This window comes from Myodes glareolus, chromosome 1 (assembly GCF_982192425.1).
Source record: "Myodes glareolus chromosome 1, mMyoGla1.1, whole genome shotgun sequence".
Lineage (NCBI taxonomy): Eukaryota > Metazoa > Chordata > Mammalia > Rodentia > Cricetidae > Myodes > Myodes glareolus.
Window position 1 is genome coordinate 73,453,192 of NC_142026.1, and position 13,273 is coordinate 73,466,464.

At 39.8% G+C, this 13,273-nt stretch overlaps 2 protein-coding genes across 8 annotated transcripts in view; both read right to left on the minus strand.

Moving 5' to 3' along the window:
- The window catches only part of LOC148123461 (leukocyte immunoglobulin-like receptor subfamily B member 3), a 195,635-nt gene that overhangs the window by 28,039 nt on the left and 154,323 nt on the right, over positions 1-13,273 (minus strand). The window lies entirely within an intron of this gene.
- LOC148123462 (paired immunoglobulin-like receptor B) overlaps positions 1-13,273 on the minus strand; it is a 41,139-nt gene that overhangs the window by 14,005 nt on the left and 13,861 nt on the right. For 4 of the 6 annotated variants that reach the window (XM_087909780.1, XM_087909786.1, XM_087909779.1 and 1 more), the window contains one exon: positions 9,779-11,369. The exons of the other annotated variants lie outside the window; for them this stretch is intronic. In XM_087909780.1, coding sequence (XP_087765906.1) covers positions 11,251-11,369 — 119 coding nt within the window. In that variant the 3' untranslated portion in view covers positions 9,779-11,250. Of the gene's footprint in view, positions 1-9,778; positions 11,370-13,273 lie in introns of those variants that run through there. 6 annotated transcript variants of the gene reach the window in all.

The following is a 13,273-nucleotide window of genomic DNA, read 5'->3' on the forward strand; positions in this document are numbered from 1 at the left end:
CATTGTGGAAATCAGTGTGGCGGTCTCTCAGGAAACTGGGAGTCAATCTCCCTCAGGACCCAGCAATTCCACTCTTGGGAATATACCCTAGAGATTCCCTAGCATACTACAAAAGTATTTGTTCAACTATGTTCATAGCAGCACTATTTGTAATAGCCAGAACCTGGAAACAGCCTAGGTGCCCCTCAATAGAAGAATGGTTAAAAAAGGTGGGGAACATATACACATTAGAGTTTTACTCAGCGGTAAAAAACAATGACATCTTGAATTTTGCATGCAAATGGATGGACATAGAAAACGCTTTACTGAGTGAGGTAAGCCAGACCCAAAAAGAGGAACACGGTATGTATTCACTCATAAGTGGATTCTAACCATAATTAAAGGTCTTTGAGCCTATTATTCGTGATCCTAGAGAAGCTAAATAAGAAGACGAACCTGATGAAGATTATTTAGCTATCCGCCAGGAGGTAGGAACTAGTCAAGAGTCCCAGGTAACCTTGGGTGCATGGGGGGGTGGGAGGGTTGTTGGAAGAGGAGAGGGTTAGAGAGAAGGGAGTAGGGGAGGAATGGAGAAAGCTTGGTTGACCGGGATGGGGGGAAGGGAGGAAGGATGAATATGAGATCAGGAAGAATATATTTCAACTAAGGGAGTCATTTTAGGGTTTATAGGAAACTTGATTATATATGGGATCCCAGGTCCAAGGAGAGATCCCCAGATTGTTCTCTGGACAGAGGAGAGGGTGCCTGAACTGGCCTTGGCCCATAACCATACTGATGAATATTTTGCTTATCACCATAGATCCTTCTACTGGCGTTGGATGGCGATACAGACGGAGACCCACATTGGAGCACCGGACTTAGCCCCCCAAGGTCCAAATGAGGAGCAGAAGGACGACGAAAATGACGAAGGACTGCGAGGGATACTATCACCCACTGATACAAGGGGTCGGATCTAATGAGAGTTTACCAAGGGCAGTCGGACTGCGACTGAATGAGCATGGGATCCAACCAGATTCTCTGAATGTCGCCGGATTTTCTGAATGTGGCTGGCCCGGAGTCCTTCTGAGAAGCCATTGACAATGTCATTGGGACTAGTTTCCTTTGCATATACTGGATTTTTGGGATCCAGTCTGTTTGGATACTCACCTTCCTGGACCTGGAGGGAGGGGGGACGATCTTGAACATCCCACAGGGCTTGAAACCCTGACTGACCTTAGGGACAAAGAGGGAGGGGGAGAGGGAGGGTGGGGGGGAGTGGGAGGGTGTTGGGAAGAGGGGCGTAAATGGAAACTTTTATAATTTAATAAAATTACTTAAAAAAATAATCAAAACACAAAACGTACAGATTAAAGAAAGAATATTAAGAGCTGCAAAGGAAAAAGGTCAAGTAACTTATAAAGGTTAACCTATCAGGCTTACACCGGTCTTCTCTATGGAAACCATGAAAGCCAGAAGGTCCTGGATAGAGGTACTGCAGAAACTAAGAGACCATGAATGCAAACCCAGACTACAATACACAGCCAAGCTATCGTTCACTATCAACGGAGAAAACAAAATATTCCAGGATAAAAATAAATTTAAACAGTTTGTAGCCGCAAATCCAGTCTTACAAGAAGCAATAGAAGGGAAATTGCAACCCAAGGAATCCAACATTGTCAACACTGCTTACAATAACCCAGGCATCTGGTGACCCTTCACAAACACAACTCAAAGAAGAGAAACACACAAACTCTACTACAAAAACAAACACAATAAATAATAACCGGAATCAACAACCACTGTTCAATAATATCACTTAATATTAATGGACTCAACTCACCAATAAAAAGGCACAGACTAAGAGATTGGATACAAAAACAGGATCCAACATTCTGCTGTTTACAAGAAACACACCTCATCCACAAAGATAGACATCTACTCAGAGTAAAGGGTTAGGAAAAGTTTTTCCAAGCAAACGGACTTAAGAAACAAGCAGGTGTGGCCCTTCTAATATCTAACAAAATTGACTTCAAACTAAAATCTATCAGAAGAGATAGAGATGGACATTTCATACACATAACAGAAAATATTCATCAGAAGGAAGTCTCAATCCTGAATATCTATGCCCATAATATAAAAGCACCCACTTAGGTAAAAGAAAAACTTTTAGAACTCAAGGCAGTCATCAAAACACACACTAATAGCAGGAGATTTCAACACGCCTCTCTCACCAATGGACAGGTCAATCAGACAGAAACTCAACAGAGAATTAAGAGATTTATTGGATGTATTGAATCAAATGGACTTAACAGATATCTATAGAACATTCCACCCAAATAGGAAAGAATATACCTTCTTCTCTGCAGCTCATGGAACCTTCTCGAAAATTGACCACATACGCGGTAACAAAGCAAACTTCCACAGATACAAAAAAATATTAGTAACCACCTGTGTCTTGTCAGATCACCATGGATTAAATTTAGAATTCAATAACAACTAGAACACCAGAAAGCCTACAAACACGTGGAATTTGAACAGTCCACTACTGAATCACCCCTCGGCAATAGGAAGAAATAAAGAAAGAAATTAAAGTCTTTCTTGAATTTAATGAAAATAAAGGCACAACATACTCAAACCTATGGGACACTATGAAAGCAGTGCTAAGAGGAAAGTTCATAGCACTAAGTGCCAAATTAAAGAAAACAGAGAAAGCACACATTGGAGACTTAACAGCACACCTGAAAGCTCTGGAGAAAAAAGAAGCAGATTCAACCAGGAGGAGTAGAAGACTGGAAATAATCAAACTGAGGGCTGAAATCAACAAAATAGAAATACAGAAAACAATCCAAAGAATCAACGAAACAAAAAGTTGGTTCTTGGAGAAAATCAACATGATTGACAAACCCCTATCCAAACTAATCAAACGGCAGAGAGAGAACACTCAAATTAATAAGATCAGAAATGGAAAGGGGGACATAACAACAGACACAGAGAAAATTCAGAGAATCATTAGATCTTACTATGAAAATTTATATGCAACAAAGTTGGAAAATGTACAAGAAATGGATTGGTTTTTAGATAAATACCATTTACCAAAGTTAAATCAAGACAAGGGGAACAATCTAAATAGACCTGTTAGTCGTGAAGAATTAGAAGCTGTTATCAAAAACCTCCCGACCAAAAACACCCAGGGCCAGATGGTTTCAATGCAGAATTCTACCAGAACTTCCAAGAAGAACTGATACCTATATTCCTTAATGCATTTCACAATATAGAAGAGTCATTGCCAAACTCTTTCTATGAAGCTACAGTTACCCTGATACCAAAACCACATAAAGACACAACCAAGAAAGAGAATTATAGGCCAATCTCACTCATTAACATCGATGCAAAAATTCTCAACAAAATTCTGGCAAACCGAATCCAAGAACACATTGGAAAATTATCCATTATGATCAACTAGGCTTCATCCTAGAGATGCAGGGCTGGTTCAACATACGCAAATCTATCAATGTAATCCATCATATAAATAAACTGAAAGAAAAAACCACATGATCATTTCATTAGATGCTGAAAAAGCATTTGACAATATTCAACATCCCTTTATGATAAAGGTGTTGAAGAGGTTGGGGATAGAAGGATCATACCTAAATATAATAAAAGCTATTTACAGCAAGCCGACAGCTAACATCAAACTGAATGGAGAGAAACTCAAAGCCATTCCATTGAAATCAGGAACACGACAAGGCTGTCCACTCTCCCCATACCTCTTCGATATAGTGCTTGAAGTTCTAACAATAGCAATACGACATCATAAGGGGATCAAGGTGATTCGAATTGGAAAGGAAGAAGTTAAACTCTCGTTATTTGCAGACAATATGATAGTATACATAAGCGACCCCAAAAACTCTACCAAAGAACTCCTACAGCTGATAAACACCTTTGGTAATGTGACAGGGTACAAGATCAACTCCAGACAAATCAGTTGCCCTTCTATACACAAAGGATAAAGAAGCAGGAAAGGAAATCAGAGAAACTTCACCTTTCACGATAGCCACAAATAGCATAAAATATCTTGGGATAACTCTGATCAAGGAAGTGAAAGACCTATTTGACAAGAACTTTAAGTCTTTGAAGAAAGAAATTGAGGAGGATACCAGAAAATGGAAAGATCTCCCTTGTTCTTGGATTGGGAGGATCAACATAGTAAAAATGGCAATTCTACCAAAAGCAATCTATAGATTCAATGCAATCCCCATCAAAATCCCATCAAACTTCTTCACAAACCTTGAGAGAATAATAATCAATTTTATAGGAAAAAACAAAAAATCCACAATAGCCAAAACAATCTTATATAATAAAGGAACTTCTGGAGGTATAACCATTCCTGGCTTCAAACTCTATTACAGAGCAACAGTATTGAAAACAGCTTGGTACTGGCATAACAACAGAGAAGTGACCTATGGAATCGAATAGATGACCCAGATATTAACCCACACACCTATGAACACTTGATTTTCAACAAGGGATCTAAAGGTATACAATGGAAGAAGGAAAGCATCTTTAACAAATGGTGCTGGCATAACTGAATGTCAACCTGTAGAAGAATGAAAGTAGATCCATAATTTTCACCATGCACAAAAATCAAGTCCAAATGGATTAAAAACCTCAACATTAATCTGACCACTTTGAACCAGATAGAAGAGAAAGTGGGAAGTAGTCTACAAGACACAGGCACAGGAGACCACTTCGCAGGTAGAACCCCAGTAGCAAAGACAATAAGAGAATCAATGAATAAATGGGACCTCTTGAAACTGAGAAGCTTCTGTAAAGCAAAGGACACCGTCAAAAAAAAGGCTACCTTCTGATTGGGAGAAGATCTTCACCAATCCCTCATCAGACAAAGGTCTGATCTCCAAAATATACAAAGAACTCAAGAAACAAGACACTAAAACTCCAATCAACCCAATTAAAAATGGGATGCTGATCTGAACAGAGAATTCTCAACAGAAGAATTTCGAATGGCCAAAAGATACTTAATGTCATGCTCAACATCCTAAACGATCAGGGAAATGCAAATCAAAACAACTACGAGATACCATTTTACAATGGTCAGATTCGCTAAAGTCAAAAACACCAATGATAGCCTATACGGGAGAGGATGTGGAGAGAGGGGAACACTCATCCATTGTTGGTGGGAATGCAAACTTATGCAGCCACAAAGGAAATCAGTGTGGTGGTTTCTCAGGAAACTGGGAGTCAACCTCCCTCAAGACCCAGCAATACCACTCTTGGGATTATACCCAAGAGATGCCCTATCATACCACAAAAGCATTTGTTCAACTATGGTCGTAGCAGCACTATTTGTAATAGCCAGAACTTGGAAACAACCTAGGTGCCCCTCAATAGAAGAATGGTTAAAAAATGTGTGGAACATATACACATTAGAGTTTTACTCAGTTGTAAAAAACAATGACATCTTGAATTTTACATGCAAATGGATGGACATATAAAATGCTTTTACTCAGTGAGGTAAGCCAGACCCAAAAAAAGGAATATGGTATGTACTCACTCACAAGTGGATTCTAGCCATAATTAAAAGTCTTTGAGCATATTATTCGTGATCCTAGAGAAGCTAAATAAGAAGGTGAACCTGAAGAAAATCATGTAGTTATCCTTCCAGAGATTGGAAATAGACAAGAGTGCCATGCAACCTCGGGTCCATGGGGGGTTGGGGGGTGTTGGATGGCGAGAGGGTTAGAGAGAAGGGAGTGGGGGAGGAATGGGGAAAGCTCGGGAGATTCGGATGGGGGAAGGGAGAAAGGATGGATATGTGAGCAGGGAAGTATATTTCTCAACTAAGGGTGTCATTTTAGGGTTTACAAGAGACTTGATTATAGAGGGGATCCCAGGTCCAAGGAGAGATTCCCAGATTTTTCGCTGGATGGAGGAGAGGGTGTCTGAACCGGCCTTGGCCCATAAAAATACTGATGAATATTTTGCATATCACCATAGAACCTTCATCTGGCGATGGATGAAGATAGAGACAGAGACCCACATTGGAACACTGGACTTAACTCCCTAGGTCCAAACGAGAAGCAGAAGGAAAGAGAACGTGAGCAAAAAAGGCAAGATCAGAGGGAATCTTCACCCATTGATGGAGGGAGATTGAGACAGAGACCCACATTGGAGCACTGGACTGAGCCCCCAAGGTCTAAATGAAGAGCAGAAAGAGGAAGAACATGAACAAGAAAGGCAGTACCGTGAGGAGTGCGTTCACCCACTGATACAAGGGGACTGATCTAATGAAAGTTCACCAAGGCCAATTGGACTGGGACTGAACGAGCATGTGATCCAACCAGATTCTCTGAATGTGGACAGATTCTCTGAATGTAGCTGGATTCTCTGAATGTGGCTGACACGGGGTATTTCTGAGAAGCCATTGACAATGACACTGGGACTTATTTCCTCTGCATATACTGGATTTTTGGGATGCAGTCTGTTTGGATGCTCACCTTCCTGGACCTGGAGGGAGGGGGAAGGAACTTGAACTTCCCACAGCGAAGGAAACCCTGACTGCTCTTAGGAATGAAGAGGAAGGTGGAGAGGGAGTGGGGAGAGTAGGAGGGTGTTGGGAGGAGGGGCGGAAATGGAAACTTTTATTAATTAATAAACTTTAAAAAAATGGAACAGCCAAAACATAGACTGGAGTGATAGGCTGGACTTCCAGGGAAAGAGATGAAGAGGAAATAATTGAGGAATGCCAGAGATGTCATCAAGATGTAGGAAGAGTTGAACACACATAATGGGAGAGAGAGAAAATTCTTGTGATAATATGTAGATTAACAATAATATGGGTTAATTTAACTTAAAAGAGCTAGTGGGTTATGCCTAAGCTATGGTTGACCTTGCATAGTTAATCGTAAGTCTCTACATGTCATGATTTGTGAGATGACAGTCCAAAGGGACGTCCAATTGCACAGTTTCAGTTAAAACGTCACACTGTACCAACACCTGACAGGAGAACAGCCAGCAACTCATATAGATAAACTAAGGTTTTAGCTCCATCTCAATATCTATTGATTTATATCAAAAATACCAATCTCAAGCTTCATTTTCCCCTTACATATGTATCTGCTCACTTTCTGTTTCTATGACTTGACCATTGACACTCTATCCTTATAGAGAAACCTGGTTAACTTAGCTGATAATTTTGGAAGATATAAGTTCAGCATCAGGTAACTTCACCTGCTCATACTCTGATGATGATGATGCTGTTTTCTGTGCCACTTAATGCTAGAGGAGCTAAAAGGAAATGCCCAGGTACAGAAAAGAAAACTATGGTAGACATTGAATTGTGTACCAATATATTCCAATAAGAACTCATCATGGTCTCAGGGAGTTACAGTAATAACTTAGAAGGATAATACTCATATGTATTTAGTGTTCTCAATTTAGGCATGATGTTAAAGATCTCTCCAGGATGTACATTCACACTGTAAGTCCATATGTCAGCTTGTGAAAATTAACCGGCAAGCCCAATGAATGAAACTATTCATTGGGAGCTATGAACAAACATCTGTTCATGCTAGATAGGGAACATATGATAGATTAAAATGAGGAGACCACAAAAGTTGGGAGTTGTTACAGGAACAAAAAGAACTAAAAGGCAGCTGAATCACTAAATTCAGTGACAGAATGGGTGAGGTTTCACAAAAACTAGAATCCTGGAGTGCTCTGAGCAACCTGTAGTCAACACTTTAGATAGTAGTCTTTCAAAGTTAGCACAGCAACCAGGAGACAGAAACAGGGACAGCTCTCAGGACAGAATTTTATAGAGTTAATGGCAGTAATAGCAGGGAAACAAGAGCTAAAGAAGACCTTGCTATTCCTGAGTTGCCTAAGGAGTAAATAGGACAATTACAAGACACAAGATCATAGGAGAATGAGGTTTCTGGAAATGCTGACAAGACATAACTGACCCACTGAAGGAAGTTCATGGCCAGGGTTGTGCTTTAGTTTCCTGTAAATTTGTTGCTCTGATTTCCTCATTGTTAGAGAAGGCTCCTCCTCCTTATCACCCTTCTTCATCTAAACCTCACCAATGCTTCCTCTTCCCCCTTAACCAGTTGTTCACAGCATCTCTTCATCCACTGCAGATTCTATCTTAACATTTCAGGTGCTAATGCTCACTGGAGGAAAGTCACTACCTTCCATTTAAGAAAAGGATAGCATAAAACTATTCAACCTCAAGTAGACCATAAACTCCTTGCTCCTTCCATAGGGTAGGATTATGCTAACTCCCTTTCTTTCCAGGTTGCTGTTGGAATCTATCTGGTGATTTGGAGGACTTTTACAATCTGACTTTCAATCCTCACTTTGAGAAAAAGTCAATAGAGTGGGTTAAGAAAATTAAGGCTTAACTGAAAAGCTCTGTAGAAACACAATATTTTATCATCTACTTAAATAAAATTTAAATAAAATTTGAATAGAGCTGAAATACTGAATAATTGAATAGATGGAAAAGTCCCAGAAGCAACTGGTTATTAAACAGAATTTTCAGGATCAGAAATTTTGGAGTCACAATTGTCAGTCAATGGGAACCCAGAAGAACCCAAAATAATGGTACAAGGTACTGTCATAAATTTTGGTTTCTCATCAAAAAAAAATGAAGATATTATGGACTTTGGTTGTAGATAATTAAGAAATCAAGCTGAAAATGAGCTGGAATTTTCCTATTTTCACTGGATTCATAATCCAGAATATGTTGTATAAACTGCTAAGGGAGGAAAGTCAACAACAATCCTACCATCTGTGAAGATTATGACCTATAATACCTACTGGAAAGGCTCCATCTGCCTACTGGTGCAGCAGTGACACGAATGTGTAGAGATGGTACATTTGTGTTTTAATAAATAAAGCTTGCCTGAAGTTTGGAGAGTAAAATATCCATACTGAAAAGCCTTACATCCAAGGCTTAGTGGCACACTCCTTTATTCCCAGTAGCCACACTAGTTTGTCATAGAAAACATGCAGTAGTGGTGGACACCTTTAATCCTAGCACTAGGGAGGAATATAAAAGAGGAGAAGACAGCTCTTAGACACAGTTCAATTCTGAGATTCCTGGAGGCAGCATCGTTGTTTCAGACTGAGTTAGAGGTAAGAGCCAGTGGCTGGCTGTTTTGCTTTTTTGACCTTGAAGTTGAACCCCAAATTCTGTCTCTGGGTTTTTATTAATTGTGCTTCATTACTGCTTTCTTATGTCATATTAGATATGTTCAACAGAATAGCATCCATGCCTTGTACTATAAAACTGGGTCAGAAATCCAAGATAGGAAGAATTATGCACCCTAGCGTGAAATCTGCTAGTTTTATTTTGCTAAATTCACATGGTGTCATACTGCATTAGTTATGTTTATATGAACGGATGAGTACTGGGCTCAGTGTTAGTCAGGCATTTTTGTATCAATTGAAAATAGTAAATTGAGAAGACAAATGTGTAGCTTGTAAATGTGAGGAGAATAAGTAACCATGGAATGCTTTGACCTAATCAGCACATCTGTATCCCTCTCTCCATGGTTCAGGGAATGTTGAAGAAGAAAGGTGAGGGAAGAAGAGTAGTGCTGTCAAATACCATCTCCTGAACACATGCCACAGTGTAGGAATGTGCTCATAGTAAGTGTGGTTGCCTGTACAAAACAGGCATAATCTTAAGTGGTTAACATGCAAATATTGTTAAATGAGGGGGTCAAGGATCTCTCTGTGTTAGATTTCCTGCTGCTGTGGTAAAATACATAAGTAGGAAGTAGAAACAGTTTAATGCATAAAATACTTATGTAGCTCACAGCTCCATGGTACAGTTGATTAAAAGAGAAATCAAGTCAACAGAACTTTGAAGCAGCCAGAAGCATTGTATCCACATTTGAGAAGCAGAGAAGGATAAATGAATACATGCTGGAGCTGAGTTCACATTCTTCATTTATACACACCAATATCTCCTTGTCCCAAACATAGTCCCAAGCACAGTTAATTTTGGACTCCCCATATCTATCACCTTAATGAAGATAATGCCTAAGAAACATATTTACAAGTTCAGGAGCCATGAAGTTCTGACCAGGCTCTCCATACCTCTGCTCTGACTTGATCATTTTAGGTCCTCATGCTCACCTTCTCCTTCTCAGCAGTGTCTTACATTTATCTCCATTGGGTTCCGCATCTTGAAAGCCCCAAGTACAAACTCCAGTTTTCACACAATTAACAAAGACAAGGGATTGTAAAAATGGAGTGTACACAATTGCCCTTAACAAAGCAGCTGGGATGCATAAGACAAGTGTCTCCTCTTCGTGGATCTCAAATATTTCAATAATCAATTGAGGACTAAACAAATAGCTTTCGTTGTGAGAATGCAAAGATTTATCAGGGTTTGTGGTATTCTACCTCCTCACACAGAAACAGTCAAAGAGGGCAAAGGTGGCCATGTCTGCTATTTTCACTGCTCCTTGGCTTGCATTGTGGAACTAACTGATTTTGGAATACAGGAAGAAGCTGAGACATCATGGTATCCATTCAAAGAATTATACACATAAATCAAAAAATGTCATAGAGCAGCCCTTATCTAAGAAAACATTTTTGAAACTACATCATGAGTGTGCCATCAGATAGATCCTTTAAACAATAGACAGCAACTTTTTATAAATAAGCAGAAACGTCGCAATGAGTGTGTGTAGTAGGATACCTAAGTGAGAGTACGAAATGTGGGGCATCATTTATATTCAGCTATTTTAGAATTTGGGAATCTGAATTGTGTCCATTAATTTTTTGTTGTTGTTATTGAGTCAAATTCCATCTTCCTAGTAGTACATCAACCAAAGCAGATGCTCATAATAGGGAAAGTGATAATCTATAATAAAGTAAAGTATGAAAAGAACTGGGGAAAGCAAAAGATAAACAAAGATCAGGACCAAACCTCACTAAAGGGAGAAGAATTTCCCCTCTAAAAAGGAGTCAAAGGAAAAATTCTTCAAAGTCCCCAGCAAGGTAGATTGTACGAGACTTAATGTGGTGATGGAAGAGCTCTCCAACCCAACATTTTGATCCTTTCCTGCATTAAAACATATGTGATTCCTGGATCTCTTCTTACAAGTAATACCCAATTTTAAACTTTAAATTTTCTTGTGAAAATAAAAACACCAAAGATCCACCAATTTATTTTTCAAAGATAGTAATAAAGCAAGCCTGTGTCCATCTCTCATTTTCACTTCTAGGATGCAGTCAAGGTCTTCTCTGTCTGTGGCAAGACTCAAACAGCAAAATCCAAAGTACTATGAGAATCAAACCAGAAGTGCTCATCCGAATGATGTTCTCCACTGTGTAATCTTGAGACTGTGAGGCTGGAAATTGTGGACAAACAGGTCAGGACCATCCATACCTACCAGAATGTAAGTATATTTCAACTCTCAGTACCTCCCTCCTGTGTATATTTGACCTCCTGTTTACATGCCCAAACCAGAATTTTCCTTACTCAACTATTGTGGCTTCTGACATATTTTGTGGTTGGCTGGTGGTCTCAGGCACTCCTGAGAAACAAAGGAATGATCAATGTGTGAAGTGCTCAAGAGAACTGATTCTTTTGTGAAGTTGTGTATTTTTATTTCCCAGAAATGCATATTATACTCATGACAGTTATAATGATGATATGGAAAAAACCGTGTCCCTGGTATAGCAGGCTTTCTCCTGAGCTTTTGCTTTATTACATCAGCCTGACTATGCTTTGAGTTTAGTACTTGTGGACAAGATACTTCTTTCAAATCAAGTGTATTGTTTTTCAGAAAGCTAAGATGGAAAAATTACAGCATCCCAGTATAAAATAAAGAGACTTTTCTATGATCCCAGCTCTGCTATAGTTAAAATCCTGGAAGCTAATTTCCTTGGATATTGGTTTGCACTCATTCACCAGCTGTGATCCCAAGATCCAGGCACAGACTTGTCCTCAGGATCCCATGAATATGAGTTACACATAATAATGACAGTCTGGGTTCTCTGCCTGCACTCAAGTCACCCAGTTTCCATGATGCTTCTGTTTAACATCTCATTCTCTAATCATCACATCAATAGTAGCAAAAACAATGCAACCACAAGAGATTAAAGATGTGCTCACAATGTCCATGAAGTAGAAATGCTCTAATAAGTAGTTAAGCTAAATCAACAAAGAATAGGACACCAACATGCCTGTAAAATATATTATTTATACCTGTGTCTGGGGAGGTTATGGACTCTAGATTAGAAAAAAAATGCTGTTACATTGCTAAACCAATGTGATTTCTGACTTCATTCTAAGTGATTATCCTTATACCCACAAGTAAGTTTAGCTCTGTCCCCTCACCAAAGAAGCATCTTTTTCTAAAGATGAGGATGAGTATAAAAATCCACAACTGGTCAAAACAGAAATAAGATGACTTGGTGTGCCCAATTCAAATGGGTTCTCCTACAACACAAACTGTGTCTATAAAATATAGGAATCACTCAGGAAGAGAGGTAGAAAGGAATGAAATTCAACAGCCAGAGGAATGAGATTCCTGCTATACACTAGAGAATTCTAGGCAAGAGAGGGAAGCCACACCCATGAAATTTAAAAAGTATGGTTGCCTAAAGAAGACCAAAATAATGACCACCTGGATTCTATAGTCTATTGCTCCTCCCCCTCTACATTTAAGCTTAGGAAGGTATGAAGCCAAAGAGAATAGAATCCCAAAAAGCCAGTTCATGCAGTAGAGACAAATCCCAGTGCCATTATCATTGGCCCCTCAGGTGACCAGGAATGTTCCTAACGCTGGTCTTTCTTTCTCCTATTCCATCCTGCCCCCAAACCTGCCTTTTTCATCTGTGAGGTCCTGTAACTCTGCAAGAGACCCTGCTCCTATCCTGAGGGGACAGGAGAGGTGAGTCAGTGGGAACACAGCAGGATAGCCAGAAGTGTCACTCTGTGGGACCTTCCCAGGAAGACAGAATCCAGGTCCCTCAATTCCCTAAACTTTTCTGGCTATCCAGTGGAGTGTGTTCCTGCTACTGGACTTCTTTATCCCATCCCACCCTGCCCCCAAGCTTATCTTTTCATCTACCAGGTCCTTGGAATCCCCAACACAGCCCTCTTCAGGGCTGAGGGGACCAGAGAGCCTACAAAGAGTGAGGAGTATTCCTGCCTCTGGACCATCTTTCTCCCATCCCACCCTGCCCTCAAGCTCACCTTTTCCTCTGTAAGGTTTTTGGAACCCTCAACACAGCCTGCTTCAGGGAT